The following is a 14,038-nucleotide window of genomic DNA, read 5'->3' on the forward strand; positions in this document are numbered from 1 at the left end:
GGTCATTTCCCCCTCATGCTTCCTCTGTCCCCCACCAGAGCCCACATATGTGAAGTACATTACTCTCCCCCTCTTTACCCTTCCTCTTGCCAGCCCCTCTTTCCACTGCAAAGAAAGAAATCATTGAGTTTCAGCCTATTCTACAAACATCCCCCTCCCCTACCTTCCCCTCCCAACAGCAGACAGGGGCACACAGACGACCACACTCTCAAGCCAAACCCTAATTGTGTGTGCGTGTGTCTGCATTTTTTTCCCTGACATGAAGAAGGAAACCAAGTGAGTATTTGTTCTCTGTGCCTGTGTGAATGGTAGTGCTGAGCCCTCCAGAATCGTTGTGCCTGACTGAGAAAGTGGAGGTGGCAGAATTTAGCTGTGAAAAACTCCTGGAGTTTGGTAAGTTTGTTTTTTTGTGGATTTATAAAACTTTAGTTATAGGGAGTAATAGGATGCTGGGGCTTTCTCACCTGGTACTCCACTCATAAAAGGAGAAAACGTTACAAAAAGCCCACTATTAAAGTTTTATGGCATTTATATGTATTATACAATGATTTAATTATTGTTTGGTTGTAGAATACTGTTATTTATGTGGATGGTTGCTTTTGAGTTTAAGAGAAAGTTAGGTAGAGAAATGGGGACATTTTTCAGTGTCAGATTATGTTTATGCACAGTGTTGATATATATGTATGTATATGTAGAGGTGTGTGTGTGTGTGTGTGTGTGTGTGTGTGTGTGTGTGTGTGTGTGTGTGTGTGTGTGTGTGTTTGTGCATGCACAAACATACCTTTACTGATTTTTATGCTGTTAAATATGTCTCCAGCTTACGTGATCGCCTATCATTGAACTGTACATCAACACTGAACCTTTGAGGCCTCTTTATGCTGTACGGGCGTATTGCCAAAAACCTTGTTGTCATAACAACGTTGGAGTGGTTGAGTGTTGTGACACCTGTGAAACACACCTGTTATTGCTTTGACAAGAGGGGCTGCAGGGCTGAGCTGCAGCTACACCACAAACACTCAGATTAGCTCTGACCTGCAGCTAGGGATGTTGTCAAGGATGAGAATTAAATTCACGGCACAGTTTTATTACTAAAAGGAAAACAGAGATTTCACCGGTAAATGTGCGTCACAAAAAGCAATCCTGGTGTTCATTAATCCATCCTATTCAAACTGCCTGGCAAGTATTTTGATAATTGTTTTTTTCCATCTGCCAAACAACCCCTTGTGTTCAAATTGTGTACATTTCTTTCTTCTCTGGTCGAATATCTTTTAGTTACACACCGTTTGTCATACAAACTTGTGATCTGAAGACCTCATCTTGGGGTTTAGGAAACTGTAGGTGCTTTCTAAAACTGATATTAAGTACGCCAGAAAATATTTAGCTTGTCTTTATACATAATTTGTCAAATGTAGTGTGCCAAAAATACTACAATGCTCTAATGCATCCCATCACATTTTGCAGTTTCCAAGCCAGCATTTTTTGACTATTCTGACCCCCAATCCTCTGTGCAGCGCAAATATGTCAGTTATAACTTAAAAGTTAAAACTACTTACACTGAAAAACCCAATCGCTAGAAGAAATGTTCGTATTGTTGGTTTTGCAACCCATGGATTAACATTTGTACATTACTTTGTAGTGCATATGTTCATTTTCTGATCATCACTGCTGTGAAGGTGTGGTTAAGTTTAGGCACAAAAATCTCTTGGTTAGGATGAGGAAAAGATCACATTTTGGCTTAAAACACCCATGTCTGGTGGGTCAAATGCTGCTGGGAAATACCAAAATTAAAAAAAAAGTTTCTGTAAAAAAAACAACAAAAAAAAACAAAAAACAGAGCTTTGGAGCCACAAACACCAGTGGAAACACCAACTCTTAAGGCGACTGGGCTGAAATTGCAAAGTATAGTTGTTATAGTCCTTACTTATTTATTCAATAAAGGTGGGAAATTGCTAAAGATTTCTTCAACTATTGCATATTTTAATGTCACTATGCAGCCTACATTACTGTAACATCAGTGTTCATACAGGCCTCAGCAGCGAGTAAAAATGGTAAATAAACAATCAGTTATCACGGCACTATTGTAGAACCAGAGCTACTAAACAAGTTGCTTTTCTTTAAAGATGACAAACTAGAACTGAAATATCCTAGTGGTGTTCTCAGTTTTAGGCGGGGAACTTTCCCTTACAGCTGAGTGCCTGCTATTTTAAGCCAAAAGAAAAGTCAGCCTATAAAAGCCACTTCACGATGACAGATCCTTCACAGCGAAGCCAAAAAAGGTCACTACAAGCCACAATGTCTAACACAAACACTGTTTCAACTAAACCATAAGACGCCAGCGTGGAAATTGTGCAGACATTTTCCAAGACAAAGGCGACTGCTCCTGCCAATATGTGATGCAGAGAGGAGCATGTGTGCTTCTAGTTAGCAGGCCATTTAGAGACTGAATTCATGTCACTAACTGTCCTTTGACTTGTGCCTTTTACTGCTGGGATGCTAATTGACACAGAGACAGTAAAGTTATATTTGAAGATGAGCGATATTTCCACTTGGCTGCCTTCTGTCATTAGGCTGAAAGTGTTGTCACTCTATGCCATAAGGTTTAGATTTATATACATCCAAACAAGTGCAGTAAAAGTTCAGAGCAATAAAAAGTTTTGGACATGCAGTTCTGCAGTGCTCCAATTAGAAGATGGAGACGTCATCCAGTATTTAAGTGTTTTCTGCTCTCACCCCACAGCAACTTTCTCAGTAAACTCACCTAAAAGTTCTTAATCTTGTTAACTAGCAGGAGTTCTTAATCTTGTTAACTCATCCAAAGTTAGTTCAACACAAAAAGACAAAAAGATTTGTGGGTGTGTTTTAGTCATTACAAATATTACAAATAATATAATAATAATATAATTATCCTCATAATTATGTTGAATCTTCTGAAAAGTATTTCACTACTGGAGATATGGACTTTTAATAAAACTGGGATATCTCTGCAGAACAAAGACACAAAAACTTGTGAAATTGGTGTTACATGAACCAAAGAGAACAGAGAAAAAGGACATTTTTGCTCTTCAACTACCAGAATGCACTGGGCCACACTAGACCAATAAATGCTTCTGGTGGTGGGTAACTCAAACTTGAACATGTGAAACAATTGCAACCAGCCAGCAAGAAATGATCTCATATTGCACTTGAACGGCAAGCTAAAACATGTTTCTGAAAACATTTAAGGCGAGAAAAATGTGCTGCAGAGTCCGATGCAGAATCTTGGTTTGTTTTTGATCAACTCTGCTTAGATTTACCGCTTGATCTCAGTTTTTTAACCTTTGTTTTCACTGTGCAGGAAGCAGCGTAGTGCCCACTTCCAGTTCTCAAAGCTCCTGCTATTACAGCTAAACAAGGCAGTAAAATGTGTTTCTTAGAACATGGGGGGATATCTTAGCATTAAGGGGAGTTTACAGCAGTTCATCGACACATACTAACCACCCATACTTTTGATATAAATCTGGTTGAAAATCGGTGAAGTATCCCTTTAAGATTTGCACACTACATGAGCAGTAGGACAAAGATCGATGAGTCACAGTAAAGCAAAAGATATCTATTAGATGTATATAAATACTTGTCCAAATAACAAAACTATTTCATTCATCATAATATGTGTCATCTCTGGAATAACTCATTAAATCCAGTTGCTCTTGTCAGCCTCTATTACTCACATCATGACACAAAGCTCCTGAATTGTGTCTCTGCTTGCGGTCTGGAGCAGTTTGAGGGTTTCTGTTTACTACTCCTCATACAGCTGCTGCAACATATGTGAGGTCACCATTAATCAGAAACAGAGGGAGGGCGGGAGAGAGCAGCCAACAGTTGGTTGTTTTATGGGTTTGGGCCACACCACCACTCATCTTAAAATAAATAGACAATTTTACGGTGTCCGTTCTAGCAAGCATGACTGAGCATTCATCCTGCGTTTCTCGACAAAACATGACAATAGGTGCGAGTCGCCCAACTCAGATTTTCACTCCAGCAATGAGAAGTCAAAAGTAGTTTCAAGGCTACTGTAAAAGTAAACTGCAGCTGAAACCAAATGTGCTCCGACAGCAGAAAGTGCAATGCCTCTGCCTCACAGGCCTGGTTTGGGTCTTCAAATACATTTCCAGATGCACAGGAGAGAAATATAAATGACAGTCTGCAAAATGATAAAATGACACTGTCACTGTTGGACTGTAATAAATGCAGAGAGAAGGGGCAACAATCTGAGGCAAAACAAACCCCATTTCTGACAAAGCCACATCTGATGTTAGAAAATTTGAAAAAGCAGCTCCCTTACTGTACTCTCATGAGTTGTAAGGATTTACAAGGTGTTGTGAAATGATGTTACGAAAGATCCCCAGACAGCAGCAAGTTACCAAAAACAACATGAACACTGCTGCAATGGGCTCACAACCAAAGTGGAACAACTCAATGCAACATTTTAGAACCATGCTGTTAGAAAACAGCAGACATTTCTATGCAATTCTTCCAGGAAAATTATAAATTTTCTTTTGAAAACCACAGTTAGAGATGTTTCTATCTGAATTTCTATGGAAGCAAGTAATTGCGGTAAAAACTAAAATCTTATAAGAAACTGATATTTAATTTAAAGAATTTAATTGTGAAATTGCAACAGTACTGAAAACTTTGTAATTTGTAACCCTTTAAAAGCCAGTTGACTCGATTTCTTTCAAAAAAAATGAAGAGTGACAAGCACCTTATCAAGAAGTGTCCCAAACATAAGCAAGAAATTCATAAATTAGGTTGGGACTTTATAAAAAGGTGGCAACCAGGTGCCAGACAGCAGCACAAAATCAAGAGGAAGCTACCAAATTTCCACAACACTGGAAAAAAAGCAAATATTGCAAATGCCAAGCAGACAAAGCTCATTCCAAAAGGAAAATATGGGGTTAGCTTTCGCTTTCATATTGCTGACGTTGTTGTTTACAAAAAGTAGTCGACAATTCCTGCATAGTTTACCCCTAAACCAATATCAGGTCTAATGATCCAGCGTGTAGAATTTAGTAGCATTTAGTGTGGAGGTTGCAGATTGCAGCAAACTGAGGCTTCTGCTGTGTGCCAAGCATGTAGAACTACGGTGGCTGACATGAAAATGCAAAGTCAGCTTTTCGACTGTCTGCTCTGGTCTATGCTGCTGTAGAACAACATGGCGGACTCTGTTGAAGAGGACCTGCTCCATATGTATAAATGTCCCATTCTATGGTAATGAAACCACAATTTTTGATTTTACATAATTGTACACTAATGAAATCTACATCAATATGTTCAAATTGGATCGGTGAAATTCAGGCACCAAACTTTTGACAACATTTAAGCCACAGAGGATATTTCTTCATTGGACAAGACATAATTGACAGGATGAAGGTTTGATCAATCTTGATCTAAAATATGAATCCACCTATCAGATTTTTTTAAAAAGAAAAAGAGAATTGAAATAAAAAAAATTCAGGTAAGTGGTTTACAAAGAAAATATATTAATGCTATAAATTCAGCGTGATTTACAGTAAATGTCAACATAAAGTAAGTAGATTTCTAAAATAGGTGTCAAAATTATTACAGTGTGTTCCAGATCTGGTAATGTGGGTCTTGATAAAAGCACGACTCCCCAGTCCGCCTAATATGCCTTGAGCAAACTCCAGTTGGTACAGCAGCCTGCGTCTTCGACTAAGTATTCATCTCTGTATTGCATTTTATAACATTATATAGAAGGGAGTCAGTGACATATTACGAACATTCATGAAAAAGGCAGTGTTGGCTGTTAAACCATAAATTGGTATGCAGTGTGACATTCAGAGTGCCAATACAATATTAAAGATTAAATAGAGGCTATTTCTATATTACTGAGAGGTGCAGAGTGACAGAAGGAATACCTACTGGGAAATGCATACAATAAACGTCTAAAGGTCATGAGACAAATTTAAGTCCCCTTTATGAGGTTTGGACTTTGAGGCCACCAGAGCATCATCCTTTGGGCATAATAACTATCCACAGAGATTGATTGAAAAGCTGTTTAAAACATAGAAGCGCAGAAAGTACAATGTCAAACCTTTAATGTAGACTTTTCTGTGCTAATATACCCAATAAAGAGTCTGTGGTTGTTTGGATCCTCAGCTCCATTGTGTAAAAATTATCCCTGATTATTACCGAGAGCAGAGAGAAGAAGCTTTGATTTGCAAAAGGTGACAGTGGACAAATGAGGGGCCACACTTAATATTCCCTCATCGTTCAAACTTCTGCAGCGATATTGACTTTTTTAAAGATGTCTTTAGACATGAATCTACATTTATTTATCTTGGCGTCGTGACTTATTTACTAATTACCACTGTAGACATAGAGTGCATTATGTCACTCATTATATGAATTAAAAAAAGGTTATAGAATACCATACTGTCTTAATAGAAATCATGTTAAAAGTGTAACCTGAAACCAGTTTTATGCACCTTTAGCAGGTGGATGAGTATAGCTAGCCTTAATGGCAACAGAGACAACAAAATCTGCAAACAAACACATCTAAAGCACGAAGGTTAACAAGCTTTGCGTTGGACTATTTCTTGTTTTGGAGCAGTAACAGTTATTGAGCTATAAAAAAAAGTGGTGGTAGGCAGATTTGGTTCATATGTACTTTTAGACAGAGCCAAGCTAGCTACGTCTCCCTGTTTCCAGTCTTCATGCTTGCTAACCTGCTGCTGGTTATACCCTTATATTTAGCGTAGAGACATGAGAGTGGTCTTAAGTTTTGCACTCTTAACAAAAAGCGCATAAGCACACTTCTCAAAATCTTGGACCTTTAAAGGGTAAATTTTGTATTTTTCAACCCCAATGTTATTGTTCCATGTTTTTGCATCTAAAGTGACTAATGAGAAAATCTGTTTCGGGTTATTGGTCTAGTATTGAGCAAGAATGATAAAGATGGAAGTGGATCAGACAGAACCTCTCAGGACACTTTTGCACCGTCAATTTGTGTGCACTAAAATGCTGTTTTTTCATCCTAAGTGTCTGACAACTTATGGAAAAGATCTCAGGGTCAGAAAACATCTCATTTTTAAAAATCGTGTGTGTGTGTGTGTGTTCCTTTTATCATTCTGTGTCCCCTCTCTAAATTTGGACATTTTAGCAGGTCCATGAACACTGAACTTGTCATGAGTTCTTCTTTCCCTGAGCAGCAGTTAAAAGCAGTTGAAGGAGTTTGAGTCGCTGGGTGGATAATTGATCTATCGATCCAGTCAGAGCTGATTAGATCAATGGATGAGACGAGCAGCAGCTGCAGAACTTTTAGACCCAGGGCAATGAACGGTTAAATTTCACTTTCACTGTGCCTAGCATCCTGCTGCTCTATTTGTGCCCATCATGCACTCAGTGCTTGGAGAGTGTGGTGCAATCAATGACAAAACGGTGTATATATATATATATATATATATATATATATATATATATATACAGTCCAATTGCGCTCCTAATGAACTGTCCACCTCCAAAAATAGAAAATCAATACATGGCCGCAGATGTGTGAAGCATGGCGGCTGCCTCAAATAAATGAATGTGTTTTTTTGCTAGTCAATATGCTGTGCAGTGTACTTCTGGAGACATTTTGGTCTCCAGATTTTGCTGCAGAGTGAGCGCTTTTGACAGGCTTCTCTTTGGTTCAAGCAGCTGCACCTGTAGCAGCACGGAGGAGGTATTTGGCAAGGAGGGGAGAGATGCTGCTCTTCTGTTTAGAGGCGATGACATTACAGCTCACAGCAAGTTAATAGCTGCCGTCTCTGGCTTTTGTTTAATATCTAGTGTTTGCAAAAAATGTTGTGGCACATTTGCAATCCATCATTAGTGCCGTTAGCTTGTTTACTATATTGCGTGAATGCTGCTGTCGCATTGAACCCCCAGTAAGCCTGTTCAAACATCAAAACTTAATATGGAAAAAAACCAACTAAACAAATTTTGTACTGAACTGCAAAATGTGATTTGACTGTCAAATTTCTCAGTCGGGTACAGCCTTAGATTATGGTTTATTTAAAAGATGTGTAGTGGAATTGGCATAGTGCTTTTGAGGCCGTTTCTGGTTAAATCTTTACTCAAAACGTTCATCTCCATAGGGATCCTTCCCAAAATGTTGTCAGTTTCTTATATTAACAATTTAAGCCCGTCAGTGGCAAAAACTAGCACTTGTAGTAGACATTAGTTGATGATGAAAACATACCTCGAGCGGTTACATTGCAGCCTGTTTCTTTGCCACTGGCTGAACCTCTCTCATTAGACCAATTTTAAAAAATGGTTGTCTTCATTAGTCACCGAAGACACAAAAACATGCACTAGATAGAAAAAACAAATTTACCCTTAAAGGTGCCTCTTCATCTATTGATCAATTTCACATTAGTTATTCACTCACCTCCTCTTCTTCTCAGGTTACCATGTGGCATTGCTGGATGCCCTTTATCTTGGCCTGGGTATCCATGGCAACTCCATCACTCTGTCAAAGTGGAGACTGGGGTTCAGGCTTTGACATTTACTCTTCGATAATGGCCACCAATGACACATCTCAGACAGTTGGTGATGAGCCTGTGAGGATAAGAAACAATCAAGCCTGGGTCACATCAGCAGCTTCCTCACCGTCACCGTCACCTTCACCTGTGCTACAGTACGAGCCTCAACCTGACAAGTGCTCAGTCCACTTCAACACTAACACTGCTTGGGCTCGAAGGCTTAAGGCCGAGAAAGAGGAGCTGGCCTATCTGCAGGCCATTCAGCATGGAAACAAGGCAGTGGTGGAGAACTTGGTGCAGTTTGTGGGGGCAGAGCTGGGAGATCTGAGCTATGAAGATGTGATTAAGGAAAATATCATTGGCATCCAAGAAGACCACAAAAGTTGCCACGAGGTGGTCGAGAAGGCTGAAGACGATATGGAAAAACAGCTGGAAGGGGAAGTGCTGCACGCTGGGATGCAGAAGTGAGTATAATAATGTTTTTCAAGAAGAATGGCCCTCATTCGCGTAACGAAAGTACGGCAGAAACCTGGGTGTATGGTTATTTCCACGCAAAGCTTGGCATTTATTAACGTGGACATGAGCAGAGTCCACGATCACAGCTCGTGTACGCAAGTTTGGGTCAGCATTGCTGCAGTAACTCTGGCTGAGAATTGTTATTAGACCATATTCTGACATCTAAGTTCTTGCAGCCACATATTAATAACTTCAATGTGTATAGTATATATGAGAAAACCACGTTGGTGCGTTCTCTATCACAGCTGGCAGTGTCCTGGCTCTGTGGGACTGAACACCACTGCTGCCCAGCTGTAATTTATCTGAAACTTTTATATTTAAACACTGATAAGCCAAAGCATGTTCATCCTTCATCCATCCAGATTTATAATTGAAAAGAAATGAATAAACTCTGCAACGGAGTACTTATTTCAGTACTAGCAGCCTAGGTGATTACATTTTTACCAGTGTCCAGTTCAAACACAGGTGCCGCGCCTGTTATGAAAGCAGCAGGATACACGCAGCCGCACGCGCCATATTCTGGGTCAATAATAAGCTTTTATATAAATACAAAAATAATATCAGCATTATATAATATATAGGCTAATATAATTAACATACTGTATATGTCAGCTATAGGTCAGTATATATGGTTGGATAAATTAAATATTTCAACCTTAGCTGAAATGCAGTTGTTCACTGTGACACTTTTGACCGTAGCAGTAATTTCTTTCCATACTGAGTTTTTCCAATTCGCTTTGTTATCACATTTCAGGCTGTCAAACAGAACTAGGACAAACCTAGGACATCAGCGTTTTCATTTCTAGCTCAGAGAAGTTTTCTGCTTTTTGCCGTATTATGCCTCTCTATGCCGTAAACTCTCTGGGCCTCTAAACCCAGAATATATTGAGGCGGGGTGCATAAAAGATGTTGGTTTTCCTGCAGCCACATAAACAGTCACTCATTCGTACACTGCAATCAATGAGACAAAAATGTTTCATGAATCACACGTGAACCCTATTGTAGGATGATTTCTGCACTCGGATCGTTTTCATGTCCGATTGATAAATGGGGCCCAACGTGTTTGCACTGAGATTCATAAAGGTCAAGGTTAAAATGTAAAGAGAGCAGCAAAAAAAAGATCAGTTCTTGTTTTCTGGAGTACTGAAGATGTAAAGAAATTAATGTTGGCAACACAGAAATCTGAGATATAGTGAGTGAAGATCTCTCTCAGAGACAGGCAATCTTTTGGCTTTTATCAGAGCATAGGCGGCAGCATTGATGACTGCCAATTTATCCTCTCTTTCATAATGCAAGTGCCAATCAAAAGAAATGAGCCACAGTATTAGTGTCATGATACAAGACTCCTGCATTGTGTCTCTGCAGCTTATAGTCTAGATTGCTATCAAGCTTTATATTTTTTACAGTTGCTGTAACATACAGTATGTGTGATCACCATTCAAAATGATCAGAATTTCTTTTTTTTTTTTTTTAAGTGTCTACGGTATTTTTAATGCCACACAATCACTGGTACCCACCTCTCAAATACAAGGATTTTTTGCTTTTCTCCGTTTTATGTCATTGCAAATTGAGTATCTTTGTATTTTGGTGTATTTACCTAAAAAAGCAAATTGAAGAATTCACCTTGGGCTATGAACATTGTATTTTTTGTTTTTTTATGACATTTCATAAACAAACAATTACCTGAGAAGAGATTATGAGATAAACTTTTATGACAATATGCTCCAGAAGGCGAATAAATCTGAATCCAGTATTTTACACCTGATGGAGCAGCAAGTTTAAAATTTTAAAGTTGAGGTAACAACAGCAGACAAATTCTTTTGAAAGTGCTGAGTACAAAGTACCCTACAGAGGAGCATTCGTATCTACAGATATTATACAAGGTATGGTGCAACTCTAGGGTGACTATTTAAGGGTTCAAGCCAGAGGGGCTGAAAACGCATTGTTTTTGTTTATTTTAATAAAAAAAAAATTGTGAATTCTTGTGAGATGGTACATTGTAGAAGTTATTACATGTTAATCAATTACTGAAGCTGCATAATGCTGCTCCACAAGTGTGAGCCCAATTTGCCTGAGGAGGACGCTATAATCCAACGTCAACTTTGAAAAGTTGTCAGTCCTGTCAGTCTGATTTACCCCAAACTTGGTGCAGATATCCATCTGTATTCACTCTACAACTTTGTCTTAAGAATCATAAAGGTCTGTCTGAATAGATTTTCCATCATTTTGATTTTTTTTAATTCACCTCCAAAAGCATTGGTCCAATTTGTCTCAAATTGCCTGATGATCATTATTTGACCAAGCTTGTCGAGGCTTATTAATATCTCATTGCGTTTTGAAGATATTGACCTATGAACTTTTTAAGAGCATGGCTCAGCACATAAATAGACCTAACTCCAGTGAGCCAATCATCAAAAAACTTGCAGGCAATGTCTACATGAGTACTAACAACATACTCAAAACAACCACTAGGGGGTGCTACAAATATGTGGCATAACAGATCACACTATAAATCAGAAATTGTTTGTTTAATCGTTACAAAACTTACAGGATATGTTCAACAATAATGATGAATCACGTCTGTAAAACTATGTTGAAACTGCTCCAAAAGGGAGAACTACCATTTCTATTTTAAGCTACTGAAGCGTGTCCCCAAAGGGTTTCTGCAACTAATCAATAAGGGGTGATTGCCAAAGAAGTGTGTGGCCCCACAAAGATTCAGTTGTAAATGAATGAAAGTCTGTCTGATCATCACGAACTTGTTAATTATTTTTAATGCAGGTGTCGTAAACTGTCAAAGGCCTCGATCCTTGCAACTTTCTACTTCTAAAGTTTGCTTGAATGCTGAATCGCAGTGTGGCTTTTTTTTCAAATGTGTATTCAAAATGATCCTCTTATTGTCTCCGTTATGCTTTGCATTATCTTTTCCTTTACACAATCTTTCCCATTACATAAGCAGCTTTAACAGCAACCATATGTATTTCCCCTCGTTATAATGTATTTAATGTCGTCAGCCCCTCTTTCACTCACTATGTCTCTCTTTACATATGCCCCCGTTTCTTCCATCCCGTCACTCCACCTGCTGACTTGGACTGGTCGTCTCTCCGGAGCAGAATCAGGGAAGAGTCCTTGGCCTTTGAAGACATGCTCCGTACTGCAGTAGACATCGCCAACAGGCTGGAGATCTCATCGCAGGCTCTGCATGCTTCATTCACCAAGCAGCTGAAAGACATCACAAAAATTCACCGCTAAGGAAGTGTTGACAAGACTCGCTGCTCTCCTGTCATCGTCTAGTTTGATGAGGACTGTTTCCTGTGTGAGACCCAAAAATGAGGCAAATACTTTTAATTAATTTAACTCAGAGCACTGAGATATAACAATGTGTCAAGGTCATCAACTGCATGAATCAACAAAAGATGGTAGCAAAAAGGAACTGTTGGTTAAATTAATATATTTCCCTCTAACCAAAGTAATAGCCCTGTAGCTCATTGAAATATTATTTTCCATCCATGCATTATTATTCATGGAATTGGGTGAGGTCAACTGTGGTAGCAGTATGTGTTGCAGGTTTAAGCCAAGTTGAGTGTTTATGGATCAAATTAGATTGGCCTTCAGAGGCACAACATAATGACTCTGTTAGTCTTTTCCAGAGGAAGCTATGGATCGGCCATCTGGTTCCAGGGTGAGGATGGAGGTTAGGACACAGTTAGGATAACTGTGCGTTCCAATAGACATTTTGTCTTTGCGAGACTGCAATGCATATTTATAGAGCATTGTAATCTCTTGTTTGGAGAAAAACTATGCAATAACTCAGCCCAGTTGCCAGAAGAAAATGTTGGCATTCTACTTTAAGCAATCTGCAGAAATGTTAAATTGGTACTTTTCATAGGTATCACATCAGCGTTTATACAGTGATGTAGTATATGAGCTGACTTTATCATTGTGAGGCGGAGGGGATGGTGGATTTAATTACATGGATTTAATCACATTTAATTTTAATCTTTACGTCAATCCACAGGCAATTTGGCAGCTGAAATGTAGCTTCCTCATATCTCTCTTTTTAAACACCACACACATGCTATTAAGGGGGTAGCACAGGAGCCTGGAGCAGTTGGGGGTTTAGTGCCTTGCTCAAGAGTTGTGACTTAATTTTGCAGCTTTGGAGGTTGTCGATTGTGTGATAACTAGGCGAGACAATTACCGAGCTGTAGACCACTGTCGAGAGAAAAAACAACACCAGTGTTTTTTGTAGTAACCCGTCACTGTTTCGATGGCTTTTTTGTGTTTATTTTTTTACACATATCGCTGCAGTTCCTGCTGAGATTTGGCAAACTGAATTAGGTATTTTAAGTCAAAACATGATGTTTTCCTAATCATAACTAAGTGTTTTTCTGCCCAAACCTAACCTCAAGTCAAATTTCAATGTATCCGCTGCATAATGATGTTCACATGCAACCTATCTGTAGTGTGCAGGAATGTACAATGCCAACATTTATTCTGGCGATTGAGATGGACAACCTGTGGATGAGGGAAAACATAATATAGTATAACTATAAACAATTAGACAATTCCCTTGATAACAAAGAATGTAACAGGAAGCACATAATGAGAAAAGTTGCCGAAGCTCTTAAAACATAGCACCTTTGATTCTGCACATCGTTTAGAGAATTTGTTTTTTTTATTTCACAGACTGTAAAACTTAAAGGAACAGAAAAGTATAATTATTTGTGGGTCTCAGCTGAATTTACCCGTTCAAATGTGATAAACACACTTTTGTTGTGTATCCAGCTCCATTGTGCTATTCTCTCTTTAACCCTGCCAGGACTCCTGAGAGAGAATGCTTTTATGTGTGTGTATGTGTGTGTGTGTGTTTTTAACTGTGATAATATGAATTTGTACAATGTAACTGAAATATGCTTCAACCAGTAAACAGCAACAAGAAATAAATCAGCCCGTTTTTCCCTTTTTTTCCTAAATGAGCTGACATGCTATTTCTTCTT

The 14,038-nt window shown here is 38.8% G+C and overlaps 1 protein-coding gene and 1 long non-coding RNA gene across 5 annotated transcripts in view; one reads left to right on the forward strand and one right to left on the reverse strand.

Annotated features, from left to right (window-relative positions):
• LOC121955134 (uncharacterized) overlaps positions 1–14,038 on the reverse strand; it is an 83,097-nt gene that overhangs the window by 54,648 nt on the left and 14,411 nt on the right. For 2 of the 3 annotated variants that reach the window (XR_015779068.1, XR_006106604.2), the window contains exons 4-5: positions 12,118–12,260; positions 8,429–8,598 (exon numbers count right to left, since the gene is read on the reverse strand). This is a non-coding gene — a long non-coding RNA (uncharacterized LOC121955134). Of the gene's footprint in view, positions 1–8,428; positions 8,599–12,068; positions 12,261–14,038 lie in introns of all 3 variants that reach the window. The other variant, XR_015779069.1, reaches the window with a different exon arrangement.
• On the forward strand, positions 268–13,985 carry LOC121955133 (uncharacterized). 2 transcript variants are annotated; one of them, XM_042502956.2, is made up of 3 exons: positions 268–393; positions 8,445–8,986; positions 12,152–13,985. In XM_042502956.2, the coding sequence occupies exons 2-3, from the start codon at positions 8,451–8,453 to the stop codon at positions 12,288–12,290; spliced, it is 675 nt and encodes a 224-aa protein (XP_042358890.1). In that variant the 5' UTR covers positions 268–393; positions 8,445–8,450; the 3' UTR covers positions 12,291–13,985. The 2 variants fall into 2 exon arrangements, with proteins under 2 accessions (XP_042358890.1, XP_087945247.1); XM_088089121.1 differs by lacking the exon at positions 268–393 and having other exon boundaries at positions 8,434–8,986.

The sequence above is a fragment of the Plectropomus leopardus genome, chromosome 16, assembly GCF_026936395.1.
Source record: "Plectropomus leopardus strain MGB_pleo_1.0 chromosome 16, ASM2693639v1, whole genome shotgun sequence".
NCBI classification, from domain to species: domain Eukaryota; kingdom Metazoa; phylum Chordata; class Actinopteri; order Perciformes; family Serranidae; genus Plectropomus; species Plectropomus leopardus.

Excerpts from the sequence above, each read along its gene's own strand:
- LOC121955133 (XM_042502956.2), top strand. The coding sequence starts at position 8,451 with ATGTGGCATTGCTGGATGCCCTTTATCTTGGCCTGGGTATCCATGGCA. Across the intron at positions 8,987-12,151 it reads CTGCACGCTGGGATGCAGAA|AATCAGGGAAGAGTCCTTGG; the intron begins GTGAGTATAATA and ends TCTCCGGAGCAG.